The sequence below is a fragment of the Silene latifolia genome, chromosome Y (assembly GCF_048544455.1).
Source record: "Silene latifolia isolate original U9 population chromosome Y, ASM4854445v1, whole genome shotgun sequence".
In the NCBI taxonomy this organism is placed as follows: Eukaryota; Viridiplantae; Streptophyta; class Magnoliopsida; order Caryophyllales; family Caryophyllaceae; genus Silene; species Silene latifolia.
Window position 1 is genome coordinate 367,986,896 of NC_133538.1, and position 14,331 is coordinate 368,001,226.

At 40.0% G+C, this 14,331-nt stretch overlaps 1 protein-coding gene across 1 annotated transcript; it reads left to right on the top strand.

The window, feature by feature from the left end:
• Positions 1-1,666: 1,666 nt before the first annotated feature.
• Positions 1,667-2,248, top strand: LOC141631810 (uncharacterized). The gene has a single exon (XM_074444432.1). It carries the CDS (start codon positions 1,667-1,669, stop codon positions 2,246-2,248), a length of 582 nt encoding a protein of 193 aa, XP_074300533.1.
• The last annotated feature ends 12,083 nt before the right edge of the window (positions 2,249-14,331 follow it).

The window sequence follows — 14,331 nt, forward strand, 5'->3', positions numbered from 1 at the left end:
GAAATATGAATTAATATGTCGTTCGAGAGCGAAAGGTTAAGCACATTAGCATAATAGAGAGATTCTAGCCTGTGCGAAAGAAGCGTTGTATAAGGTACTCGCTTGTTCTCCGATTAGTCGTTTTGCCTCGTCATTAAGAATTATGAATATGGTTGAGCTCGTGTCATCCTTTACAGATAATTCTAATCGATACCTATAATTAGGAAATAAGATTGTTTGGTGATTGTATACGTTACAACTAATCGACTATGTTTACAAGTAATAATATACGAACTTACATAAGTTTAGGAGTATCAAGTTCCTTTTCACAGTAGGTGCAGTAGAAGTCATTTAGTCTTTCTCTTACTTTTTTATTACATCCAGGACACAAGGGGTAGTGCCAGGGCAAATCGCTCAAAACGATCTTCACCTCTGCTATGCAATAGCATGAAAGATCCTGTCAAAATAATAGGTAATTTTATAACAAAAATAAATATTTAAATAATAAATATTGAACCAAAATTTAGAGAGAAACTTAAAATAGGAAATAACCATTTGGTATGGCGATCCGCAATAATTTAATATAGATAAGACGTCCTTTTTATTTGCACAAAGATCGTTGTGATCTAAAACTCCACGCTTTTGCAACTTGAGATTTTGAACAATCATCTCGTCTTGCTTATCACTATGTTAATCCAACAATAAATTATTTAATAGTGTTAGTTAACTTAATTGTTGTAAAGTCTGATTAGTGAATGGAAACTAACATAAATAGTCATGATCATGTGCTTGTGCAAAAGGATTAGAAAAAATACCTCCAAATCATCCACAGATCATTAACCTCCGGAATCTCAAGATTAAAATAGATTTTGGTTGAGGGTGAAGTTTCTACTCGAAGGTTGGCTGTTAAAGGACGGATATACAGTAAATAAAGTTTCGACAAAGTTATATTATTTGAGTCGTACAAAAATAAAATAATATCTTATCGGCATTGAGACCTTTGACCCTTGTAGATGTTACAACTATTATAAATAGTTTGCAACCTTTCTTCTCTAGTTCCTTTTTTTTATCGGAAAGTTCTTGAACGCATTGATTCCATAGTTTCACTTTGAGGCATTGTTTGCTGTTTGATACAACATAGCATTAGTTTTCAATGATATAACTAAATTGGTATGACAATTGAAATTTGTGAGCACACACCTCTTATCCCCCAGTTCGAGTATAGTGTCATCGTTGTCACCATGGACTTTCACAAGAACTCCAATGATGTCTTCAACAATTATTTAGAAAGAAGCTTATTCGGTGTAGAAGACAGATATTGATACATAAAGTTAATACTATAAACTAATATATATATACCTGATAGAACATAGTCTTTTTGACGACGACATTCTAACTTGTGGAAGTGCATTAAATCAAACTTGTGATAAGGGATAGCTGCAGCATCCGTATTCATAAGCTTGACACGAGTTTTGAAGATGAACGATAGCATAATCTTACTGTCACTCACAACACGATAATTATTTTTATTTGGTTCGACTTTTAAATTCTCAATTAAATGAATACTTCCTTCTATAATTTTGGCACGATAGAGTCTCCATAAACCGCTTCTGATAGTGGCGTGAATATAATTTATGTGCCTCCTAGTGACTCCAATTGGAATTGGAGGAACATCTGTAAGATCAGAATGAAATTGGATGCTGGTTTTGTAGATAACTGTTGGGTAGCTGATCCTAAAGGCTACTCAGTAGGGTCTGGATATGCTTGGATACAGGGTCAACACCCACCTGTATCTTGGTATGCTGATGTTTGGGATAGATGTAATATCCCTAAGCATTCCTTCATAGCTTGGTTGATTTATCATAAGGCGCTTAATACTCGTGAAAAATTACATGCTCATGGGATTTCTGATTCTAAGGACTGTGTGCTGTGTGAGGATGGCACTGAAACACATGCCCATCTGTTTGAAGATTGTTTATATAGTAAGTGCATTATTGGACAGATTGAGACTTGGCTGCAACTGAACTTGGTTCCTGCAAGGAGGTGCTCTAAGTTGCAGCAACATGTGTGTAGAATGGCAAAGCTGGCCTACTGGTATACCATTTGGATGGAGAGGAACAACTGCCGACTGAATATGCAGCTAACAATGCCTAGGAATATTGTGAGAGATTTGAAGAGGCTGATTCATGCTAGAATCAGTCAATTGCTTCTAAGTTTTGTTACTAGCCAAGATCAGCTATGGCTCTCTAGCTTAGATATTTTAATTTAGCTGTGGTTAGTACTAGAAAATTGAAATGATGTTGTAATGGACTATTTTTTTAATTAATGGAAACCTGCTCACATTTCACCAAAAAAAAAATATAATATCCCTATATCGAGAATTAAAAATGTAAGTATGTAATTTATGAAGAATATAGCAAGTAGATAATTGAATTTTCAGGATAAGGCAATACCTCCTCGTCTATAAGAACCATATCGACACATATTAAGCAATTATTATTTCTAAAGTTTTTAACTTCCCATAATCTCGAAACGCGAACCTTGATCTTCCACTCGTTCTTAGAGTAATTCAACTCGTTGATATATGAGTAAGACCTAATAGAGAAATTAAGAAATTCATTATGGTATTAGAAATTAGGGAATGAGCTGCCGTAAATTCACTTTTAAGAAAAAGATAGGATACCTTAATGCTTCCATACTCTTATGAGGGAATTGAAAGAGGTAAATTGGATGAGAGTTATTGATTACGATGGGTTTGTAGACGACAATTAGAGGATCTTATATAGGGAACAATATATGGTCTCCTAGAAAGGATTAAAGTAGGATTCAAGAATTGTGTTCTGTATAGGACTAGTAATTTGGTATTACTAAAAATTAAAAATTAAAGACGTGCTTGACTCCTAATAGGAAAATGGATTTCTAAGAAATTTGGACTCTCTAATATCGCTAAAAAAGTTCCTGCTTTATATATATATACTAGTTGGAAAGCCCGTGCGATGCACGGGGCTTCTATTAGGATTATTTGTAAAAAAAATATTCTTAAGTTGATAAAAAAGTCCTACTATGTTGTCATTGATGCAAAAAAAAATCGTGATTGCTATAGATGATAACCGATGAATTATTAATTGGTGCTTTTAGCGTAAAAGTTTTGCCATCAATTAGTATAACATCAAGTGACATAGTTATAGTATGTCGCTAGCTTTTTCATTGTTACAGGCATAACCGGTTTTTAATTAAATACAAAACGCTTTCTTTATAAACATGGTGGAGCTCACCAATATAAACCCTTAATAACAGCGTTATATCTTTATGAGTTTTGCGAATTATTTTAGAACTACATAAAATTGAATGATGTTACAAAAAAAAACAGTAGGTATCATAATTATATTATTATATATATTTATTGCGTTGAGATAAAATGTTAGATCTCTTACAACATAATTTTACCTTGACTATTTACAATTAAGAGTATTTGCTCCTTATAGACATCTCGCAATATCTCTGATTATATTACATAGAATGCACGGGCACCTAGTAGTATTATCTGTGACAACATCAGTTAGTAGTTTATCTCATTTTTTTAAAATAGTTGGGTTACCAAGTTAGTATAATAATGTCAGTTAGTAGTATATAATTTATGGCACAGCTGAAAACGTTATTTTACGTTAGCATGGTCGGTTAATAAAAAACTATTAAATTTAACAAAAAGTAAAACTATGCTAAAAATGGAAGCAAACAAAAATTCGGGGATTGATTTAGATGAGGACATATTAATCATCAGTTCCTATAACAAAAAACGCAACGAAAGCATTGTGGCATTTGGTATTTAACTATATCAGTTGTATACTAACATTCAGAGATATAGTTAGATTATAAAGTTACCGTTCTTATTTTCTTAGCACCATCTATTTTTTACCGAAATAGTCTTTGACTACTTATCCTAGAAAAATCCATGCAAAATATATAATAATACATCTTAATTTGGTAAATTATGAAAACTTTTTTGTAAACAATGTCCTTGTGACCTTGATACATTTGGTCTCTATCATCGATGTAGAACCTTAATCTCTCGGATGACGTTCTTGAAACAACATAAAGCTGACCATTAATAAAAATTGGTTTCGGCAGGTAAATTTCAACATGATTTAGTGACTATTCCTAACTCTTGTTTATTGTTATGGCACAACATTAGAGCCGGGAAACAATGATACGACACGAAAACACGACAAGAATCCGATACGAAATTAACGGGTTTGAGTTGACATTTAACAACCCATTTGTCTAAGTGGGTCGACAAGAACACGACATGAGATTTAATTGGCTAGGTTTGGGTTCAGCACTTTACACATGAACCCCACATGAATAACCTATTTACTAAATTAATCCCAAGTTTTCTTGATCCTCGCATAAATATACTTACACTTTCCAAATATGACATGACACGAAAACAGGACACGAAATTAACGGGTTAGGGTTGAGATTTGATGACCTATTAATGTAACTGGATCGACACGAACACGACACGTGATTTAATTGGGTCGGATTTGGATTTAAGAGTTCGTGACCCGTTTATATGTGACATCTGAACCCGACACAACCTGATCTGTTTGTCACGCCTACGTAGAATGGCATCAACGTATATTGTCTATGCTGAATAACAAAAAGAATCTTTGTATCAGAGGAAGTCATTACTATCCTCGGGTACCTTTTGCCAACTCTGGAACCCGTAAGTATCTTCCCTTCTACTATGAATTTTTCAGGGCATTGATAATAAGACATTTCCCGTTAGATAATCCTCTTACGGAGTGAATGCTCCTCTAAAACGTAACCGGCATACCACACTTGGTCGAGCATACTATTATGAGTTATATTAAAAACATTCATCATGTATACTCTCTCCTCTTCTTAAACTCTTCCACCTTGCTTCTTAGAGGTCAAACTTTTATAACTTTGACCATTAATATGTCGAAAATTATGATCAAACTTCCATATTAACAATTGTGTAGAAGCAATACGGAAGATCATTGCGAAGAGGATGAAATACATTTAGTGTGAAATTCCTAAAAGATAATGAATCTTACTCCCAAAGTCCACACCAACTAAAATACCCGACCATATCTCGCATAATGAAAACAAAAGCGACGCCTAAAAATAAGGATACCAAATGGGGATAAGATATGACGAATATAAGCCTTCTCATACCCGTATTTAATAGAAAACTTACACGCCCCTACTTGTCGCAAGTAAAAAATTTTAAAACCATAACCGCTTCAACTTTGAGAGATCTTAAGATAGTTTCGTTCCATTCAAATGTCATATACTCGTCTATTCTATAACTTTCTCAAATAATTCTGATATTATTTTTACCCATATATAACACCCATGGTGACACGATTTAAAATTCAGTTTTGAGTCTAAAACTTTATTTATATTCGCTACATCCAAGGCAAATGCGATATAGTTGGACACTTGTGATAGATTTTCCTTTTTGATCAAACTAATTTGCTTTTTTCTTATTGTAGGGCTAACAATAATTTTTATTCTTATGTAGAAAGCTAACATTTATTTTGAACCAATTACTTATTTATTCTATTCCTCATGATTTTGGAGTATATGTACCTTGTGTTACAATGCCTAATTGCTAATATTTATTCTGAACGAATGGCTATTATGGAGATTATAAAACTAAAAATTGAATTTGAGATCAACTACTAACAATAGGGTAAAAAATAAGTAAACATTAATAAAAAAAAACAACAAGAAGTAATTAATTAGATATGATCGAGGAATGTCGGGAGATCATGAAAAATCTCATATTTAGGTTTAATTTCAAAGAAATTAGCTTTTGTGCAAAATTTCATTTATCTTATTTTTTTTACAAATATTTGATAGATGAATTATTTACCAAAATAAGAGTAGCGTGTGAGAAATAAGTTACCTTTTTTTTTATTCATTCAATTTATAATTTATAATATTAAATATAAAGAACTTATTATGTCCTTTTATATCGTTTTACCAAAAAAAATATCTACCTTTCGGTTAGTTTGCCAAACATTTTTGGCTTAATCAATTAATAAACCACCTTTTAATTTCCAGTTATCTTTTAAAGCTACATTTTTAGGTTTCATTTAACTTTTCAGTTTGTGTGAGAAATGAAATTTAAGATATAGTAGAGTTAGTTATATTTTAGTCCTTTTTGAAATCCACATTTTAAAAATTACTCCCTTTTGAAATTTTTTGCTAAAATTACTCCCTTAATTTGTATTTTTTTTTTACTAAAACTGCTTCAAAACTTCAATTTAAGTGACTTATTTTCTCTGTTTTTGAACTCTCTTTCTATTTGTCTACATAGTTATACCTTTCAATGTATAAACTGGCTAAGACACAAACGGAATAAGTTCAAAAACAGATGAAATAGGTCACTTAAATTGGAGTTTTGAAGTAATTTTAGGGGAAAAAAATGCTATTTGGGAATAATTTTAGCAAAAAATTTCAAAAGGGTGTAATTTTAAAAATGTGAATTTCAAAAGAGAGCAAAATCTAATTAACTCGATATAGTATATGATGAATAATGTTTATATTATAATTAATATACCATATAATTAGTTACGTTGTTTATTTTGAGTATCACCTACTTATATTAATTAGAATAATCTTGTTAAAATAAATTTCATATACTTATATTAGGATAAGTTTATTAAAATATTAAGAAATTTACTTTTATTATGATAATTTTATTAAATTTGTTTCGAAATCTACTCTTGTTAGGAATTATAAAAAAGTTGGACTCTCTAATATCGCTTGAAAAGTTTCTGCTTTATATATATGTATTGATTGATTGATTGATTATTATAGGATAATATATTCTCTAATCATATTTCATAATATTCTCTAATACTTGACTTAAAATCGGATCCGGCAGCTAGATTAATCTCCATAAAGAAACCGAATGCATCTAGGCTGAAATGAAAATCGGCCCTCGACTGGCTTCTTTATGTTGGCTGACACAAGCAACGTCATCCTCATAGAGTTCATGACACCTCTGTTTTGATGACTGCTAAAACTCGCCATCGACCGGATGTTATCCCTATGCCGCGAGAGCACGTCGACCAGACCAGACCATCTCCTCCGACGTCGAATAATCAGCCCACAATTGGAGGTCACACGACGGCATTCAATATCTGAGTGTGATTTTGTGTTCAGTGGTCCACGAAGTGGAGCCAATTGTTATCTACGGCTGTGCCTTCTACGGCGATCGAAAATAAATTCCACTTGGTTGACGTCATTGTTTTGGTAAATTTCTACCAATTTAGGGTTAAAGCGGTCTTAGAGTTAGGTCTATGTTATGATTTGAATGATGGTCGTGTGTTATCCTGTATGAGCAATGTAAACAAGGAACACAAGCAATTTTGGTGACGCGGAAAACCCGATGTCGGAAACAACCGCGGGGGGAGACAGAATCCCACCAATATTTTCACTATAATTCGAGAGGAAAGTACAGTTCGTATGCTTGCTATGAATGCTAGGGTGTAGTTCTTGTATTTTCTGATCCTCCTTCTTCTTTGCATCGAGGCTCTTTATATAGGGAAGCTCGTTGGGCTAGGGTTTCTTGCTTTCCCTCCAAGTTATCCCTAATTTGACATTGAGAAGGACTTTCCCTCTTCGGATCCCGCAAGATGTTGGACTCTCATAAGCTTCTCCCGCGTGGACCAAAGCCCATATTCTACGCTGCTTGCTGACGCTGGCACCCTGACTCCCTGATATCCTGCATCCCATAACGCTTCCAGGCCTGCTGCCCCAAGTCAGCCCATATCCAGATTTTGGGCCTAACAGTTTGCCCCCAATTTTCTGCGAAAAGTGCAACCCTAATTATTTGAGGCGGAAATTGCAGTGTATCGTTGAATGACTTCTCGCATACTCCATTTCAATTTGCATTTCTGAAAACCCCAACTACCCCTCCTATTTAATCTCATCCGCCCACCATATTCTCTTTCATCATCATTTCGCCTCCTCAAAACCTTCAACTTTCCGTCTCCCCAAATCCCTTCTTCGTCAACGTCCTTTCACTGCCAGCGCCGCCTTCATCCTTCCTCTCAGGTACTTTCGCTTCTCTCTCCTCGTTTACCATGGCTAAGACTCGATTAACATCATCCTCTTCCACCACTATCGACCTCGAAAACGATGACTTCCCTTCACAGGGAGTCCTCAAAAGACCACATTCTGGCGACTCCCACCTAACCCAAGAGGATATACCTAGGATCAAAGTTTGCTGGGGCTGGGTGATGACGTGGTGATCCTCATCCCCAAACGTGGTCAGAAAGCAGATGCCTTCCGTGCTGGGTGGATCTGTCTGTACACTTATCCCTTCGCCCATGGCCTTAGATTCCCTTTTCCCCTGATGATTCAGGAGTTCATTCGCCTGAACTCCCTACCCATGGCCCAAATCACCCCTTATGCATGGAGGATCCTTTTGTCCACCGTGGCCCTGAACAACAGCCTGGGCACTCAGATAGGGTTATCAGATCTGGCCCATAGGTTTGAGTGTCGGTCACTGGGGCACGACCAATATACTTTCAGGGCCGTGGAGAAGACTGAAAACTTCCTCCAATCGGCCGCTAAAGGGAAGGACGACGGGTGGTACGAGGACTTTTTCTATGTCAAGCTTGATTCTCTCCCCATTCATGCTGATTATTTGTTCGAGCGCTGGATTTTTGCCAAGAGTAAGTATACTTTGCATATCCATTTTTGATCGTCCTTGTCACTTACTGTTCTTACTCTTTGATCTGATGCAGAACTCACGAACCCCGAGAAATCCGAGGACGAGGATATTTCGTTGCCAAGCTCTTTTCCATCCCCGAGGGACCCGCAGTCGTTTCCCCTTTTGCTCTACGCCTAGCCGACTGCGCTCTGAGGAAACTATGTCTTCGGTAAACACCCTTCAATCTCTTGGAATTCCCCGCCCCCACCGATTCTCTATTCGATCCCTGCGTTCTTGTGCCCCTACGAAGTGCTAGATCGTCCGCCTCCGAGATCCGATGCGCCATGCCAGAAGAGAACTGCGATTCCTCTCACTCCCCTGCCTCCTCAAGAAGAAGGTCCTCCTCCGAGCCTGCTCCAACCCATTGAAGTCACCCCAATATCACGCGCACCGGGTCCCCGTTCATACTGACGAGCTGCTTCTACGCCTCCCTGCTGAGTTTGGGGACGCTGACCGTGCCAATTACTGGCCTACACTAGAAAGGCTTCTGAACCCAGCTTGCTCAAAGGCGTTTGACTCGACTGCCCCCCAGGAAATGACCGACCTGGCTGCAGAACACTGCTTATTGGTGAGCCTCATTTTACCGCTTCTCTTCTTCCTTTGCCCCTGTGCTTTCATGAATAACGCGCTTTTTACTGCAGGCTCTCCAATCCTCCCTCTACCTTCGTAAGATGCTGCAGAGAGCCAAGGTTGAATGTCTGGTCTCCGTGGGGAAGAACAAGGAGCTCACAGCTACCTGTGCTAAGTTGAGGAAGCAGCTCCAGGCGGTTCTAAAAGAGAAGGAGGTAGCTAAAGATCAGCTGGCGAGGACCCAGGAGGCCAACTGTGTTCTGACCGCCGGGTTGACTAAGGTTGAGGCCCGTGCTGAAGAGATGGCTGAGCTAGCCAAAAATGTGGGTGCCTACACTGCTTTTGAGGGGCGGATCGACTGCATCCGTGCTTATACTGAGGGGAGGCACACGTCCTGGAACCTGGAGGAGGAGCTGGCAGAGTTTGCTCGTGCATTTCCCAATGGCATGGACCTGAGCGCCCTGTTCCCTCCTGAAGCTGAAGCTGCCAATCCGGAGCCTGAGTACACAGCTATGGACATTTCGGGAGCCAAATCTGGGACGGTCGAGGAGATCCTGGCTGGGGAGGCTGGTGACGGCGCCTCTGCAACTCCTGAGGCTGTTCAGGCACCTGCAACGGAGAAGCAAACAGAGCATGGGAAGCAGAGCAATGGTCAGGAAGCAGTTATCGAGAGGATTGACCTCTCTTAAATTTTATTTCAAATTATCTGGGGACTTGGCCCTGTGTGGCGCAAGTTTTGTAAAAAACTATTTTCATTCTTGTTTTGGTCCGTTTTGCTCCTGCCGGTGTGCAGGTTTTGAACTTTTGATGGCGCCTGCTAAAGGTAGCAGGTGCCTTAACTTAAAGTAGTTCTGGGCCTTGGTTTCTAGGCCCTACTTTTGTTATACTTGCGTTTTGCCATTGATTTCTGGAGTTTTGTTTCCACATAGATATACCCAGGAAGCTGACCTGGCTCCGGTGCGCGACTCTGTTTTACGGCGGAGCTTTTGATAACATATTTTACCCATGACGTAAAATATCTTATCACTAGGGTTAGCTGATTTAGAGCTTACCTCCATTGAATGTTTCTGACTAACAAGGAATGTTGCATTCCTTGTGGTTCCAGACGTTTGAAATCTATGCGTGCACCCATTGATCTACGACATAGCTAGCTAAGGAATTACTGAGTTAACGTTAAGGTATGGGTGGTCTTAGTAAGCCGAACCCTGCGCGCTACCTCGACGTATGCTCTCCATGTGGCTTGACTTAAGATAAACGTCTTCATAGCCTCACATGGCAGGGGCTGGACCCTCAAAGTGTGCCTCATCTGATAAGTAACCAACATTAGTACCAAAGCCTTTATTCGTAGAAGCGTTATAAAGTCCAAAGTAGTGCAAATTACCTGGTGCTGTCTCATGGTGTTCCAGGGCAACACCTGGATCCAGGAAGCCACAGCCTGTACTACTTGGTTTAAAAACGACTTTTTCTAACTAAAAAGAAAAACTAAAAGAAAAAAAAGTTTGTGTAAAATACTAACACCTAAAGCATACACTAACCCCCACCCCTCTTTTTTTTTTTTTTTTTGCTTCACGGACTTTCGAAAGGTCCTTTGTACACTAAAGCTTTGGCACTTTGTCAGACAAAGTGCCGTTTCAAGTGACGGATGTTCCAGGGTTTATCCAGGATTTGACCGTGCATGGTCATCAACCTGTATGCCCCATTATTGACAATGCTTTCGACCTGATATGGCCCTTCCCATTTGTAGGCAAATTTGCCTGCTTTGTGGTTCTTGGTATTTTCGAATACCCTTCTGAGTACAAGGTCCCCCACTTCAAGGGTCCTTATCTTGACATTTTTGTTGTACGTCCTTGCGACAGATTGCTTATACGATGCCATACGTATCTAGGCACTTTCTCGTAGCTCATCAACTGTATCCAGAATTCTGGCCATTTCGACTTTGTTCTGCTCTGCCGTCTGACAGCCGTATCTGTGCGTGAGTACCAGAACTTCCGAAGGTATCACTGCCTCCGCTCCGTATACAAGGCTAAATGGAGTTTGGCCTGTTGCCATTTTAGGTGTTGTTCAATCCGACCAGAGTACCAGTGGTAGTTCATCTGCCCATTTTCCTCCCAACTCTTCCAGCCGTTTTCTGAGGTTCTCCACAATGATTTTATTGCTGGACTCGGCTTGGCCGTTGGTTTGTGGATATCTGGGGGCTGATTTTCTCAGCGTTATGTTCCATCTTGCACAGAAGCCCTTGGTGTTGTCTGATATGAACTAGGACCCATTATCGCATATGATCTCGGATGGTATCCCAAATCTGCTTATGAAGTTGCGCTTGATGAAAGAGATCACCTGTTGCTCCTTTACCTCTGTCATTGCTTCTGCTTCAATCCATTTTGAGAAGTAATCGGTCATAGCTAGCATATACACTCTGTTTCCTGGAGCCCTGGGCAGCTTACCCACTATGTCCATGCCCCACATCATAAATGGCCATGGAGAGATAATCGGATGCATTGGTTCTGCTAGTTGGTGGATTTCTGGAGCCGCCTTTTGACACGACTCGCAGCGTTTAGCATGATTCACTGCGTCTGCGCGCATGGTGGGCCAGAAATACCCTTGTCTTAAAATTTTGTTTGACAGACTTCGTCCTCCAGCGTGATTCCTGCACTCTCCGCTGTGCACATCTTTTAGTACCGTTTCAGCTTCCTCTTTGCCTAAGCACCTGAGGCATGGTCCTGCCAATGATTTCCTGAAGAGAATATTATCAATCATGATGTATCTGGAAGCTTTTATCCTGAAACTTTGCGCTTCCTTTCTGTCTTCAGGAAGTGTCCCATCCCTTAGCCAATTTAGGTATGGAACCCTCCAATCTGCATCCTGCAGTCACTGCGGAAACCAGCGTCCTGGCTCCTTGTGCACACTGCATGTGTACATCCTCTTTCGTCGGTTTCTGATCTGGCTCTCCCTGGATGGCTGGGGTCAACACATGAGTAATCGGTATGTTTGATAGTTCTGCGGGCTGGAAGGTGGATCCCAACGTGGCCAGAGCATCTGCCTCCACGTTCTGCTCCCGCAGCACCTGAGTTATCTTGAATGTTCTTAATTTTGACTTTCGCTCTGTGGCTATTTTCAAGTAAGCTATCATCTTTGGATCACGCGCTACATACTCGTTGTTTACATGATTTACCACAAGTAAGGAGTCACTGTATACCCTCAGGTTGCTCACCTTGAGACCTGACGCCATCTGCATCCCAAGTATAAGAGCTTCATACTCGGCTTCGTTGTTGGTTGCCTTGAACTCGCACCTAATGGCTTGCACTATCATGTCTCCTTTAGGAGATCGAAGGACCAGACCTACGCCAGCCCCTCTTGCATTTGAGGCTCCATCAATGTACAAGGTCCAGATTTCACCATCCTGATTCCCTGTTATTGCCAGCATTCCTTCTTCTGCCTCCCTACGGGTGGCGGGGCAGAAGTCAGAGACGAAATCTGCTAGGGCTTGGGATTTTATCGCCGTTCTGGGTTCGAATTGTAAGTCATAGCCACTAAGATGTACTGACCATTTAGTCATTCTACCTGAAAGTTCAGGCTTCCTCATGATAGTCTTTAGCGGATAATTGGTTATGACGTGGATGGTGTGGGATTCAAAGTACGGCCGCAGTTTATAAGAAGCGGTAACCAAAGCCAATGCTAGTTTTTCAAAGGAAGTGTACCTGGTCTCTGCAGGGAGCAGAGACTTGCTAATGTAATACACGGGATGATGCACTCCTTCCTGTTCTTTGACCAGGACTGCGCTTACGGCTGATTCCATGACTGACAGATATAAAAATAGTGGTTCCCCTTGCTCAGGTTTCGCGAGTAGTGGTGGCGTGCTTAGGTAGCTTTTGAGTTCTGCGAATGCTTTTTCATGCTCTTCAGTCCATTCGAATTTCTGACTTTTCCTCAATATATCATAGAACAGTTTGCACCTATCCGAGGCCCTTGATATGAACCTATTTAGAGCCGCCACCTTCCCTGCTAGCCTCTGCACATCTTTTGGCTTCTGGGGTGATTCCAGCTGGAGTATTGCTCTTATCTGCTCTTTGCTTGCCTCAATTCCCCTCTGGGTCACCATATACCCTAGGAATTTTCCTGAAGATACCCCAAACGAGCACTTGGATGGATTAAGTTTCATTTTAAATTCCCTTAACGTCTAGAAGGTATCTGCCAAGTGCTCCAAGTGCATTTCTGCTTTTTTAGATTTCACCACCATGTCGTCAATGTATACTTCCATGGTCTTTCCTATTTGTTGCTTGAACATTTTATTTACCAACCGTTGATAGGTGGAGCCGGCGTTCTTTAGGCCAAAGGGCATGACCTTATAACAATATATGCCTCTTTCCGACATGAATGCTGTTTTCTCTTGATCTTGTGGATGCATCTTGATTTGATTATAACCGCTCCAGGCATCGAGGAAAGTGAGTACCTCGTGTCCTGTAGTAGCGTCCACCATTGCATCGATATGTGGCAGTGGGAAGGGATCTTTGGGACAAGCTTTGTTTAGATCTGTGAAGTCTACGCACACCCTCCATTTGCCATTCTTCTTGGGCACCACTACTACGTTAGAGAGCCACTCGGGGTAACCGACTTCTCTAATTTTATCTGCCGCCCGAGACTCTACTTATTTGTTAATGACCTCATTTCTTTCTGCCGCGAATTTTCTTCTCTTCTGCTGTACTGGGGTGCAGCTTGGGTTTACGCTTAATTTATGCGAAATAACGGATGGGTCTATGCCCACCATATCGTTGTGGGACCAGGCGAAGTAGTCCATGTTGTTCTTGAGAAATTGAATCAGCCGGTTGCGCAGCTCCTCACTGCAAGTTGCCCCAATCAACACTGTCCTATCCGGGTGTTCCTCGTCCAGGTGTATCTGGTCCAGCTCCTCCGAGGGAGGCTCCTTGTATTCTGTCGAGGTGCCCTGGTCCCCGTAATTCTATGAGGGGAGCTTGGTTGTAGCTTTGAGGGCTTGGGTATAGCAGTTTCGGATTCCTCTTGATCTCCTT